This window comes from Emys orbicularis, chromosome 1 (assembly GCF_028017835.1).
Source record: "Emys orbicularis isolate rEmyOrb1 chromosome 1, rEmyOrb1.hap1, whole genome shotgun sequence".
NCBI classification, from domain to species: domain Eukaryota; kingdom Metazoa; phylum Chordata; order Testudines; family Emydidae; genus Emys; species Emys orbicularis.
The window spans coordinates 94,789,442-94,803,935 of NC_088683.1; the positions used below are offsets into that span (position 1 = coordinate 94,789,442).

The 14,494-nt window shown below is 48.7% G+C and overlaps 1 protein-coding gene across 1 annotated transcript in view; it reads left to right on the top strand.

Moving 5' to 3' along the window:
- The window catches only part of LOC135874633 (cytochrome P450 2D14-like), a 31,042-nt gene extending 17,279 nt beyond the window's left edge, over positions 1-13,763 (top strand). The window contains exons 6-9 of the mRNA XM_065399523.1: positions 7,443-7,584; positions 8,329-8,516; positions 9,691-9,832; positions 13,585-13,763. Coding sequence (XP_065255595.1) covers positions 7,443-7,584; positions 8,329-8,516; positions 9,691-9,832; positions 13,585-13,763 — 651 coding nt within the window. The remainder of the gene's footprint in view (positions 1-7,442; positions 7,585-8,328; positions 8,517-9,690; positions 9,833-13,584) is intronic.
- The last annotated feature ends 731 nt before the right edge of the window (positions 13,764-14,494 follow it).

Sequence of the window (14,494 nt, forward strand, 5' to 3'; positions counted from 1 at the left end):
CCAGGTGATCACCGGATCCCTTCTGGTTTTATAATCTCAGAACTAGGTACATCAATTCACATGCAAAATTCTCATTGAATTCCATAGGTGTCTTTGCCCTGTGGCTTGTGGTGCGGGCTGCAGCAGGGGGCCGTACAACCCCTCTCGCAGCTTCCTAGGGCCCCCTCTCGCAGCTTCCTAGGGCCCCCTCTCATGGCTCTGTGCACCTGTGTCTGTCATTGTCGTCCTCTCCTCTCCCTCCGCCCTGCTTGCCCAATGTGTCCTGATATTTCACTCTTGTGATCTGGTCACCCTAACATGCAGTGACAGTGGTGGGGGTGAGTGTGCTGGTGGGGGTGGGAAAGGTGGGCTCCTCCCCCAGAGTTTGCTGCTGCCGGCAGGGAAAGGGCTGGGGGAGTCCTCCTCTCTGGCCCCTATCCTGGAGCAGCCTGCCTGCACCCCAAACACATCCCCTGCTCTGCCCCACCCCAGAGCCCACACCCCCCCTGCACCCCTACCCTCTGCCTGAGCCCCCCAGCACCCCAAACACCTTATCCCCAGTCCCAGCCAGAGCCCTCATCCCCCCACACCCTGACCCTCTGCCCGATCCCCTCCAGCACCCCAAACACCTTATCCCCAGTCCCAGCCAAAGCCCTCACCCCCACACCCCAAACCTCCCATTCCCAGCCCCAGACAGAGCCCTCACCCCTACTCTCGCCCTGAGCCCCTCCCACACTGCAAACCCCTCATCTGCAGCCACAACCCACTGCCCTCACTCCTGCACCCCATCCCTCTGCACCCCTCCCATCCCCAAACTCCCTCCCAGCAGGGCCGGCTCTAGGTTTTTTGCTGCCCCAAGCAAAAAAAATTTTGGCTGCCCCCCGGCCCAGCCCTGGGCTCCTCGCCGCACCCCCCTGCCGCCCCAGCCCTGGGCTCTCACCCCCCCACCCGCACCCCCCTGCCACCCCAGCCCTGGGCTCCCCCCTACCCCCCCACCATTGCCCCCCACACACACCTCCTGCCGCCCCAGGCCTGGGCTCTCCCCCCCACCTGCACCCTCCATCCGCCGCAGCCCTGGGTCACTGGTAACTCGCTCCCAGGGCGGGTCATTCAGCAGGAATTTTAGATGTGCACAGAACACAGACAGGATTGGTTCCCATAAGGTTACAGAACTGCAGTAAAGTGGAACAATTTTCAGCTTGTGTGATTGGAGGATATCTGGATGCATATTATAAGACTCTCCTACATAAATGAGGAAAAATTGAGGTGCCTTTATTATTCTTTTGTTCCACTCTTTCTTTCTATGGGGAATTTGCCAATGCAATATCACTGTCTTCCTTTTAAACAAACAAACAAACAAAAAGCAATGGCTGTTGAAAATAGCAATTCCAGTCCTAATAACCACTGGGAAGCATTTCTTGCTCAATTTTATCCTACTTTTTCTACAGCAAGTTACAGTGGATCAGTATATTTGATTTGGGAGAAATGAAGTAACAGCTGCCCAAACTGAGCTTGAGCACTCCTGAATTTTGAGGTGTTCAAATCTGGAAGGCAGGTGCTGGAGGAGGCTGTGGCTCCGCAGGGGAGCACGGCAGCATGTATGCAGCAGCGTGTCTGGCGCTGCGCGAAGCCAGACACGCTGGTCTGAGTGGCACGGTAAGGGGGCTGGGGGGTTGGAGAAGGGGTAGGGGGTTCCATGGGGGCAGTCAAGGGACAGGGAGCGGGGGGGTTGGATGGGGCGGAGGTTCGGGGGGAGCAGTCAGGGGCAGGGAGAAGGGGGGGATAGATGGGTTGGGGGTTAGATGGGTCAGGGGTTCGGGGGACAGGCAGCAGTTGGATAGGCATGGGAGTCCCAGGGGTTTGTCAGGGGACAGGTAGGGGGTGGGGTCCTAGGGGGGAAGTTGGGGGGGTCTCAGGAGGGGGCAGTTGGGGACAAGGACCAGTGGGGCTTAGATAGGGGGTGGGGTCCTGGGGGGCAGTTGGGGCAGGGGTCTCGGGAGAGGGTGATCAGGGGACAAGGAGCAGCGGCGCTTAGATAGGGGGTGGGATCCTGGGGGGCAGTTGGGGCAGGGGTCCCGGGAGGGGGTGGTCAGGGGACAGGGAACAGGGGGGTTGGATGGGTTGGGGTTTCTGTGGGGGGCAGTCGGAGGGAGTGGATGGTGGCAGGGTGGGGCTACCCTCCCTCCCCATGAAGTGTCCTATTTTTTGAAAGTTAAAATATGGTATCCCTACTCACAGTGCAGCTCTCCATTCATAGCAGGCTGCAGCATGAGGTCTCAGCTTCCTCACTCCCTCCCCCTCTTTCCTGTTGGTAGTGGCCAAGGGAATGATGGGAAATGTAGTTCTTTCCCTGCTCCAGGGCTGGCTCTATAGGCAGGGAGCTAACCAAGGAACTACAGCTCCCAGGGCCCCCTGTTGGTTCTCAGCTCCCATGCTGGATCCCTGCCGCCCCTGCAAATGGGCTGCCCCAAGCACGTGCTTGCTTTGCTGGTGCCTAGAGCTGCCCCTGCCTCCCAGAGCCTGCACCTCAATCTCCTGACCCAGCCTAGGGCCTGCACCCCAGACCTCCTCCCTCACCCAAACTCCCTCCCAGAGCCTTGGGCGGGTGTGGGGGTGGAGTTTGGGTGGGGGCGGGTTCTGGGCACCACTAAAATTTCTACAAACCTGCCATCCCTGATCCTGCCCTGCAAACCTGAACTCCCAGCATTCTCAGGACACATGCTGATCCCTAGTGGCCACTGCTGATATCCAGCACCTCCCTCCTCTCTTAACCTGTGAGTCTCTCTCTGGATTGGAACCAGGGCCGTCCTCAGCCATAGGCAGAATAGGCAGTCGCGTAGGGCACCGCTCTTCCTGGGGCACCACACACTCTGCCGGACAGACGGGAAGCAGTGGAGCATGTAAGAGCTGCGCTGGGTCCTAGAGAGAGCCGTATGCCTGCAGCACAGTCTGAGGGAGGGGATTGGCTGCTGGGGTCTCTGGGAAGGGGTGGGGGAAGGAACTCACCTGTGATTGTGACTCTGGCGTGAGGTGAGGCAGACTGGGTGGCTCTGGCAGTATCCTTTGTTGCCCCCCCCCCTCATAACGTCCATTCTTCTCCCCTCCTCCCCACGGAGCACCCCTCTCTCCCTCCGGCAGGGCTGGGTTGGGTGAGGTGCTAGGGGAAGGGGGGGAGAGTTGGGTGCTGAGGAATGAAAGTGAAACTAACTCACTTCCTCGGCAGCTAGCCAGGGTTGGAATGTCACACACAGCTGGCTGAACTGGGGAAAGGGTGACCAGATGTGTGAAAAATCAGGACAGGGGGTTGGGGCAGGGTGACCAGATGTCCCACTTTTATAGGGACAGTCCCAATTTGGGTTTTTTTCCCCCTTATACAGGCTCTTAACCCTCCACCCCCTGTCCTGATTTTTCACACTTGCTGTCTGGTCACCCTAGGTGGGGGGTAATTGGTGCCTCTATAAGACAAAGCCCCAAATATCATGACTGGCCCTATAAAATCAGGACATCTGGTCACCCTAGCTGGGGAGCGCATCTCTCCCCCGGGCTGGCAGCGATCCATCTCATCCGGGGGGAGCTGCGCAGGGCGGGGGGAGCTGCGGTGGCTCCGTGGGTGCCCCGTCCCTGAGATCAGATGCTGGGCTAACTTCATGGTCCGTGGGGCTGGCGGTGGTGCCCAGTGGCGTGTGATCGGACCTGAGGGCTTGCTGCTGCTGTTACCACTCTGCACCCCAAGAGGTGGATTTTGGGGTCCTGCAGTTTTCCACCGATCTCCTCCTCTACTGCAGCTGTGGGACCAGCAGGCCGGGGGTGAGCCAAGCAGAAAAGCAGGACTGTGTTGCCATTTAGATTGTCATTTAACAACTTTGTTTGCCAACAATGCTTGCTAACAATCCTGAATCCAATTTCAATATTTAAAAAAAAAAAATCAATCTCTTTGCCAAAAACAGAAAAGTAAGTTGTTGACAATTATTTGTGACAGGTTTGGTTTGGGGCAGGGAATGGGCCAGTTTTCATCAGAGAAACAAAAAATGTTGACTGGCTTTCCTATAGCCCTGTTACTGCTGAATAGAGCCCTCCAACAACTGGAATATGCTCATCTCCTTACTAGTGTCTAGAGTGACCATATGTTGTACTAAGATTCTTTTGCTTTTTTTCCCAGTGAGTCAGTATAGCTTTTGCCAGCCCAGAGGTTGGGCAGCCAATGTCTTACGTTTTCACAATGTTTTGTCCAATTTTCATAAATAAATACATGGTTAATATGAGTTAAAAAGGCCAGGGACACTTCCTTGTGAAGAATCTGTGCAGCAGATCATGCTAGAGCTGTGAAAATGTCAGTTTTTGATGGAACTTTAGAGGCAGTGATTTATCATGTATTTCTGGCAGTGCCCCAAATGTGCTGCTATTGCTCACGTCTTTCCAAAGAAAAATAAGGCACAATAGGACTTCTGTAACATTTCTGTGCTACCTTAATCTAGATGAGATGATTCTGTACTGACTTCATTCTGGTCACTTTGTGCTTTACCTAGGAGTAAAACTAGGGTTATATTTTCCCACTGCTTGGAAACCCAGCTTATTAAACTGGATAATGCCATTAATCTATTTACAGTATAAGGTTGATATAGAGTTGTAACTAACATTAAGACTGATGCCCACTATACATTTAAAACTAAAAATTGGCTTTGTAAAAATGACGTGGGTTTCCAACTCTACCGTGTCTCAGTCAGGGCGGAGCGCCTTGTGAGGTGTCTTCACACTAGCTCAAGGTCACAGACTCACGGCTATATTATATTATATTATTTGCATCATTCTGTCAATAAATCAGAATTTTTTCTATAGCGCTACTTCTTTAGTGCTAGTCTACCAGCATTACAGTGTGCTTAATTAAGTTAAACTGTTTTTAATAAAGTGCATGTGGCAAGTTTTCCAATACTGTAAGCTTATGTTTGTGTTGCTAAGAGCAAGTCAGGCATAGGGGCACCAGTTTAATAATCCCGCCTAGGGCACCATAAATCCTAAGGACAGCCCTGATTGGAACTGGACTGGAACCAAAGACCATCTTGGAAGCAACATTACCAGCCCAAGCAGTCAAAAGTCATGAGTTAGACCTCCCAAAATCACAGGCTCTACTGCCGCCACTTCATTCATTCTTCGGTGGCAATTCGGCGGCAGGCCTTTCCCTCCGAGAGGGACTGAGGGACCCGCCGCGGAATTGCTGCCAAAGAGCCGGCCCTGGGGGAGGGCGCAATTTTATATTCTTGCCTCGGGCGCAAAAATACCTAGTTACGGTTCTGCTTCCATGGACTCTAGTGGGTGCTGTACCTGGGTCCTTCGCTCTCTTGGCCGTGGAACAGCCCTGACATAAACCGACCATGTACAGTTTAGAGACACTTTTTAATCGTTTTGGCAAAGGTCACAGTGAAGACTTCCTTCATCCTCCCAAGTCACAGCTTCGTTCAAAGGCAGGCTGCTGGGAATTCCTCTCTGGATCTGTTTTTATATCTTTCTAGAACAGCTGGTTGCAAAACTGAAACAATGAAACATGGAAACGTGTCACTTTTGACAAAATTTCATTTAGAAAAAATAAAAATGAAACATTTTGATAGGCTTGAAACATTCTTTTTTGAGGTTGTCAGAACAGCAATTTCAATTTTTCATTTAGAAATTACTTCGTTTAATTTTATTATGGTTTGTTTTATTTTTATATTAATTTTATTTATAGTATTTTTAAAATTTTGATTAACCTGAAACCCTTTTTGAAAAACTTTCATTTTGTGGGAAATTTCTAAATTTCAACTTCTTGTTCTGATTCGTAAACAAAGAAAATTACATTTTCATTGGCTCTTAAATAACATGGGCAATAACTAATATGCTAAGTCTACATCCAAATTTACAGAATTGCTCTGAGAAAATCTAGATAAGAAACCCTTACAAAACAGACTATAAAATCTACCGCATTACAAAAGATAGCCAGACTACTTCCTGCTGTGATTCTGTCATATCTCGTATGCTAAACAAGGTGGCCCTGAAGAGTACTTGGTGGGGAGACCTGTCTTGTAGAAAATGGGATTGTCGGTTCAGTAGGTAGCACTGAGGTCCTGATCTCATAGAAGATACCAGGGCAGGAATAGGGACTGTCAAATTATTATTCACCGGTACATATATGAACTTTTGGAATCCTGATGTTAATTTGTTGGCTGGCATGTTGGCTGCACCCTGCTGGCTACTACATGGAATTCCTGACCTGATCAAGTGTGAGTGATCACACTAACCTCTTGTGCTTGCAGAGGCACAAATCTCTAAAACTGACTGGAGACCCTCCTTTAACTCTGGTGGTAAGAGACTGTGGGCAGAGTTTCCCGCATGTATGCTGAGTGTACTGAGCAGCATCAGCCAGTGTGAGTCTGCCGTGCCTGGGTACTTCTCCTCCACCACCATAAGCTTTTTCAGGTGCCTTTGGCAGTGGTGCTGGAATTAGGGGGTGCTACCGCACCCCCGACTTGAAGCAGTAATAACAAACACCAGATACAGGTTTTCCATCATCAGCAACCCCACTATAAAAATTGTTCCCGCACCCCTGGACTTTGGTGGGTCAGAAAATGCAGCTGAAGTGTCCACCAGCGCCTCACGGAAACTTTGCCTGACACAGGGGGGACAGTGCAAGCAAGAAACGTTCTTGAAAAGGGGCCTCTTCCATGTTGCTCAGCATGCAGTGTTGGTAGGCTGGTCAAACTTCCTGTAACGTGCAGGGTGGGCTGTAAAGCTTTCCCACAGTCAAACGCTAGAGCGGCCACATTCTGGGAGGGTGCTAGGGAGTCTGGGATATGGTTGGTTTGACTCGGGTCTGTCTGCTACGGTGTGGATGCCAGAACCCCAGGTTAATGCCTGGGCTAGAAAATTCTTAATGTAGGGTTGACACTCCACATAGACTTCTGCAGGGGTAGTCAATTTTTTGTCAAGGTTCAAATTTCTTGGTCAAGGTATAGGCAAGGTCCAGACTGCAGAGAAAATTAAAAACAACAACAATAATAATTAATAAGTAAATAAAAAGATTTCAGGGTCTGTTCAAAAGCATCTACCAGTCCAGATTTGGCCTGCGGTCTACCTATTGACTACCCCAGTGTAGATGCTCAAGCCCATGGTTCTCTAACCCAGGGTCAGCTGAGTCAAGTGCCACTAACCCTGGGCTTATATTGCAGTGTAGACATACCCTGTGTTTTTTGAGCAGAAGGTCCTGAGCTTTATTCCGGATGAAGTCCATGATGTGTGGGATAAATTATTACCTTGAAATGTATGCGATCAAGGAGCCATTACAGCGTGTGGTGTCATATGCACGTGTTTTGCTGCACTCTGCAAACAATTCAACCTTTCAGTCTGAGACTATGAATTACCACTATCTACCCGTCTGCACCTCTCTCCCCAACAAAAATCTTAGGTCAAATCACGCTCTCTTTTGTTCCCTTCAGGCTAAAGAGCATGCGGGGAGCAGTTTCAATGACAACAACCTTCGTATGGTAACAATAGACTTGTTTACCGCTGGCACTGAGACCACCTCCACCACCCTGCGCTGGGCATTGCTGTACATGCTTCTCCATCCTGACATCCAGTGTAAGCAAGAGGACTGGTGGAGATGTGACCGGTTCTCCCAACCCTGCATCTTCCACTGAGAACTTCTTAGCATCTGCTGTCACCTTTGTGTTCTGGGTGTATCACGCTGCCGTAGCAGCAGTCACAGCTGTGATTGGGGAAATAATTCCACTGGAAAACTCTCTGAGGGGGAGAGCAAAGATCTGTGGCAAGGGAGAAGGGAGAGAGCAAGCCCCTGTTAAAGATTTCAGTGTCAGAGGGAGCGCTCACCACTTTTCTTCATGACAAGTGCACTTTGAGACCCTCGTAGCTACTTGGTAACTCTTCCTTCTCTTAGGGTCTCCGTAGGGATAAATGCTGAGCACCACCAGCCCCTCCCTCCCTATTTTCCCGGACATGTCCGGCTTTTTGGGATTTCCTCCCGGACGGGGATTTGAGGCCCAAAAAGCCGGACATGTCCGGGAAAATCCGGACGTATGGTAACCCTACAATAGTTGATAGGAAGCTGGTTAACAAACTCACAGATTATAAACCCACATTATTAATTATTATTATTATACTTCTATATTATAATAGCTCCCACAGGCTCCAATCAAGATTGGTTCCTTGTTGTTCTCAGTGTTGTACAAATAAAGATAAACAGACAATCCCTGCCCTAGAGAGTTTACAGCCTAAGGGTAAATCCGTAGGCTCCCCACTTGTACGGTGTTGATGTACATCATTAAATATGTTACATCCTCCTCAATGTAAAGGGTCTTTTTCCAGGTAAAGTCCATGAGGAAATTGATAAGGTGATTGGCAGGGACAGGTCACCCAAGATGGAGGACCTAGCGAACATGCCTTATACCAATGCTGTGATCCGTGAAACTCAACGTTATGGGGATATTGCTCCTGTTGGCATGCCTCACATGACATACCGGGACACCGAGCTCCAAGGCTTCTTCATTCCAAAGGTATCTATGGCCAGGCAATGGATGCAGACATCTTCTCCCCTTGCAGACTTATCTCCTGAAGCTGCAGACATTCCATATGTGAATCTCCCCAAGGTTCCGTGCGGGGGGGTGGGGGGTGGAGCACCAGGCTCTGAATCACACAACCATTGGCAAGTTATCAAATGTGCAGTTTTGAAAGGGCTTGGGCCTCAGGGAGCCTTGTTTATGTGGTTAGCTCCATCTTCAACAGAACTTTGGATATCTGAAAAAACAACAAATCGAGCTAAAGGATTGTAATCATTACAAGGGAGACTGTAAGTTTGTCTTGGGCACCTTATAACATTAGTACATCTGCTTGAAGGTGGAGACAGGTAATGCTGATTAACTGTGTGGAGGGAATTTGGAATGGGATATAGAAACTACCTGCTAGGTCACCAGTTCAAATCCAGAACAGTAGCAACTAAAACTCTATTATCTGAAGGCTGATCAGAGGCCACTGTGCATCTCAGTCCAGTTCCAAATGGACAGGAGACAATGACGGGCAATTATTGCCTTCCCTGGTGACAGTCTCACTGGAGAGACCAAAGACATACAATACTCAATTCCACTTTCGCCCTTAGAGGAAGCTCCTCTAACTCAGGCCTAAGGCATGTGAGAGGGGAAAGATCTCGCTTTTTCTGTGAAGACAATGAGAATTGTAGTTTGGAGTCTCTCAATCAGCACACTCTTACCAGAGCTAAAATTAACTTGAGAAAAATTTGAAGGAACTGGGGAGTAGAAGCAATTTTCATCACATGAACCTCATTAGACATGAAAACACCACTTGCATACTCTTATGCTATGTCTACACTATGCACCTTTTAGTGACACTTGTGCTGCTAAAAGGTGTGTCATGTAGCCGCTCTTTGTCGGCAGGAGAGAGCTCTCCCACCAACAAAAAAATTCCACCCTCAACGAGAGGTAGTAGCTTTGTTGGTAGGAGAGCTCTCCTGCTGACAAAGCAATGTTCATTGAAAGTGTCCCACTCCACTGTGCTATAAGATTATACAATTAGGTACCTGAGATGGGTTCTGTGCCTTCCTCTGAAGCATCCTACAATGGCCACTTCTTGAGATGGGAAATTGAATGCAGAGGGACTGGCCTGTTCTGATGTGACAATTCTTATGTACCCCGTTTCTTCTCTGGGGTGGATCAGGGGACGACAGTCATCACTAACTTGTCCTCAGTGCTGAAGGATGAAACGGTTTGGGAGAAGCCGCACCAGTTCTACCCGGAGCACTTCCTGGATGCAGATGGGCAGTTTGTGAAGCGAGAGGCCTTCCTGCCTTTCTCTGCAGGTAAATCCAAGGGGAGGGGCAACTGGGAGAGGCCGTCCCTGTGGAAATGAGGCACAGTGCATGAGATGTGACCCATTACTGTTATGGGAAAGTGAGTCTCCTCTAAAGCAAGATGTCCCTCTCATCATGAGAGCAGCTTCCTCATGTGGAAGATCAGTGCAGCGTGTGCTGAGCTGGGTCTGTTCTACAGTGCCCTGGTGGTACCAGTATATGCAACCGCTGCAAAATAACTCCCTCTCTCTATTTCTCCAGCGCAGAAACTCTGGCCTTGAAATGCTGTACTTAGGGTCAGGCCTTGAGAGCCTGAGCAGCTTGCCCCAGGGCCTATGTAAACCACTCGGCCAAAGGGAAGCAGTCCTGTATTCTGTACTCTGCAATAAACTGGGCAACCCTCACCTTAATTAATTCATTGCTCATCTTCTACTGCTGTAGTTATTTAAATAGAAAATAAACCTGTTACAAATCAATTCCAGTTGCTTATGTAAGAAACCCACCTACCTAATCCCTGAGGAGCGCAGAACTGCCAGGTTAAGGAGGACATTCGTCCCTTAAGCCTATACACCCATCTGTCACGTTAGGCTCTGTTCTTCATGAGCATGCTGCATCTCCCCAGAGAAATTACTTCATACTCCAGTACATCTGCTTGAAGGTGGAGGCCCAGGAATTGGTTTAGAAGCAATGTGCACACACACAGGTGAGGTGTGTGTTATTGGGGAAAGGATGAGGTCATAGTTAAGGATTTCTGTTAAAGCATGATCAAAATTGTTGTGTGCCACATACTTCTTTATCTGTTGCAAGGCACCCTGATCAAAGGAAGGCATTTGTTACTGGAGGCTCAGAGACCACTGCAATGGGGTACATGGATCAGTAGTGGATAAAAGGGAGACGGATGTTCCCAGTTTCCCATATGCTCCAAACTCACTAGAGAGATGGGAAGAGGGAAATACTGATTCTCTGATAGACACCAAAGGAGGCCAGCTGTGGCTGGTGGAGGGGCTGTAGGGTCTGTCCTAACCCCTCTGGTCACCACATCCACAGCAGAGGGATTTCTGAACTGGTGGGGCACGGCCTCTGCCAGGCGTGTACCAGTGCAGCCCAGGAGTTCCAGCAGTGGGAGCTGTGAAGGCTTAGCCAGGAGGATCTATGCACTGAGCAGTGTTATAGCTTTGCCACAGGACCTTTCCCAGTGACCGGATCACCTCCAAAAATAGACGAACACTTAGCAGGGTGGTTGGTGCTTTCTAGGTTTGTTTCAATGCAGCCAACCATTTCAGTTACAGAGAGGGGTTGAGGTCCCATCAAAGGAAAAAAAGGTGTCACAAACTTAATTAGGCAGCTTCTAATGCATTTCCAGAATACTCTGCAGTACTGGGGGGTTTTTCTCTTGGTACTAAACTGAGATAGATATTGGCTCAGCGGGTACATCTATACTTCAGACTGGGGGTGTATGTTCCAGGTTGGGTACACATACCCACGCTAAGTCACCGATAGCATGTAGGAGTGTAGCCACTGCAGCGTGCGCAATGGGAGGGGCTGGTCGCCCTGAGGATGATCCCGTCCAAGATACTAGGTATCTACTCAGGTGGCTAGCCCCTCCCGCTGCTTTCGCCCCCATGGCTACACTTCCTCTTTTTATCACACTAGCTAGCTCAGAGTTAGTGGAGGCACGTCTCCTCGAGCTGGAGATTACACCTTCCAGCTCAAAGTGTGGACATAACCTTGGTTAAAAGCCAAATTAGTTTTTGTTCTATGATTTTATTTTAGTCCATAAACAGGTAATTGAGCAGCCACCCTCCATTTGTGCCACACTGCAGTGTAATGAGTGTCTCCCCTGCACTCTTTGTCAGTGCCTGCCTTTCACTCTCTGTGGAGCAGCGGTTCCCAAATTGTGGCTCACAACCCCAAATGGGGCGGTGCCATCAGCACATGGGATCGTGGCAATCCTTTGTGTGCAGAGGACGTCATTTTGCTCTGTACAGCATGATCTCGCATGCACCATATGTATGGGGTCACACCGGGTGGAGGACACCGTTTTGTAGGACTCTGCCATATGGCGTGAGCTCACACTTTCAGTGCGTCTGAGATCGTGCTATGCCGAGGAGCCCATTTTGCTCTTCCGTGGTGTCTGGGGTTCTGGCAGGAAATAATTAAAATGGGGTCAAACTGGCAAAAAATTTGGGACCCGCTGGTCTAGAGCCTCACATAATTCAAGAATGGACTTTTTGTTAGCAGCACAAAGCACAACACCTCTACCTTTCCTATTTGCTCAACAGCCACGCTAGATAATAGTGTTGCTGCTTTTCATCTTGAACAGCTAGTCAAATTTCACGGCCCTGGGGACATTCCAGTTGGAAGGAGAGATTGATGGAGTCAGGTATTTTCTTTGATGCAATCTTATTTATAAGGAACGTACAAGTCCTGCTCCTCTGAACACAGGAGGAACCAATAACAAAAGGAGCTGTTTCTTAGCTTATGGCCCCAAGCCTCTTTTGCCAACAGACCCAAAAGCTTTTTCCCAGAGTCACACTGCACTCACAGGCTACTACTGCTTGTCCTTCTTGCTTTTGTCTCTGCCTCTATCTGTTTTTGTCTGTTCTCAGTTTTTGTGTGTTCTCTCACACACTCGCAACTCCCTCCTCTCCCCCCCCCCCCCATCTTCCCAACCTGGTCACAATACCAAGTGGAACTCCCTACCCACCTGATGCTAGTTTCTGGAAAGATTCTATTAGGCCTTGTTTTAGGTGTGGGTTACAACTATCTTAAGTGAAGGGTGTGTTCACACAGCAGTTTGAATGAGGTTTTGAGTCAACCCATAGCAAGGTTTCACACAGCTCATAACATGGTCTGACCCATAACTCATTCACTTCAGGTATCAACTCATAGACTTCAAAGTTTCATTTTACTATCTTCAAAGAGAACAGTCCAAAGAGGAAGAATGGGGTGTTGTCAGAAAGGTTCCTAACGACCAAGAGAAGGATTTTGCAGTCGCTATGGGAGTAGATATGGCACCAGTGATGTCTTTCAGGCTGGCAGTGAGGTGATCCTGTTTGTACTTGATCCTGTGAGTACTGCAAAGGCTTGCTGCAGTGGTTTAGCCTGACATGGGTCATTGGTGAAGATGCACCACTTGTATTTGCCTCAAGTCCAGGAAACCAATGTCCCCAGATTGCACTTGAACCAGAATCTCCTGCCTGGTAGCATGGGCATGTTGTTCCACCTCAGATTTCTCTATCTAAAGGCATTTATTTGCCCATTTCGATAGAAGGCAAGAATTCCACAAAGAGCGTATGGGACAGATTTTCAACTGGTGTAAATTATCATAGATCCTTTTACGTCAATGGAGTTATGCCAATTTAACCAGCTGAGGATTTAGCCCTGTGTATTAGAGTGTCTCTGACCCTTTTGAGTCAGGCTAATGAGGCAGTAATTCCCCTCTCCAAATCAACTGACAGAATCCTTGGTTTTATCATTTCCACTGAAGCTTCTGGTGCTGGCCACCATCAGAGACAGGGAATTGGATTAAATAGAACATTGATCGGTCTGGAGAATTATTTCCTAGTTCTTCCTGTTCACACAGGGTCCGAGAATAGGGAGACTCACCATCTGCTGCATATGGAGGCAGATTCTCTGTTCACTCCAACCTGTGGGTGTGCAGTAAGGGTCTTACTCCTTCAGTGACTAGTCATTTACATGTGGTGTTGTATCCTCCTCCTCTCTGCCTCCTCCCTCTTTTCTCACTCCCACGCTTGCAGGTCGTCGTGCTTGCCTGGGGGAACAACTAGCCAGGATGGAGCTCTTCCTCTTCTTCACCAGCCTCCTGCAGCATTTCACCATCAGTCTCCCTGAGGGCCAGGCCAGGCCTCGAGAGGATGGACACTTTGCCGCGACACTCACCCCACACCCCTACCAGATCCAAGCTGTCCCAAGATAACAGGAGTGCTATTTCAGATGGAGGAGGAGGGCAACTTTAACCATGATTCCAGGGGCTACTTAGGCACCTGAAAACTCTAGGGTTTTCTGCAGATAATAACTTGGAAATTAGCTGATAGGAGCACTGTATCTAATTCCTATATTAAAATAAAGAGAATTAAATAAATATTAGGCTCACTCAACTGTAACACTAACATGTTCTCACATCTTGTGTCAAGTCACTTAAGGGACACTGGTTAGATTTAAAATTTTCATGTATATTCTGACTTTGTTACTAACTCTTGAAGACAACAGTTGAAACAATTGTAGAAAATTCAAATTACTTTCCAGCACTTTTTGCAGTTCACCAAGCTTGGAATAGACCATTTAATGTTGGAAACATCCTACTCGGGCAAGGCCCCATGAGTTTATACTGCACCTGCTTGGGGGTGTATGGGTGTTACCTCACTCCAAATAATAAACTAGAAACTGACACTTTCAAGTCACTTTCACAGTATTGCCAACCCCAAATGTTCAAAAATCATGAATCAGGCTGACCAAAAATCATGAGATTACGTAAAAGTAATAGATTTGATGTTCTTTTTATTTGCCTTCTGCTTTTTGAGCCTTTAGGTGCACTATGATCACATTTTGAAGCTTTCTCCACAGCCACAAGGGCTAGAAACTTTATTTTTCTTTAAGAATGCAGGCTGAAATCATCACATATCCACCTGACTCCAGGGGCTGGGGCTT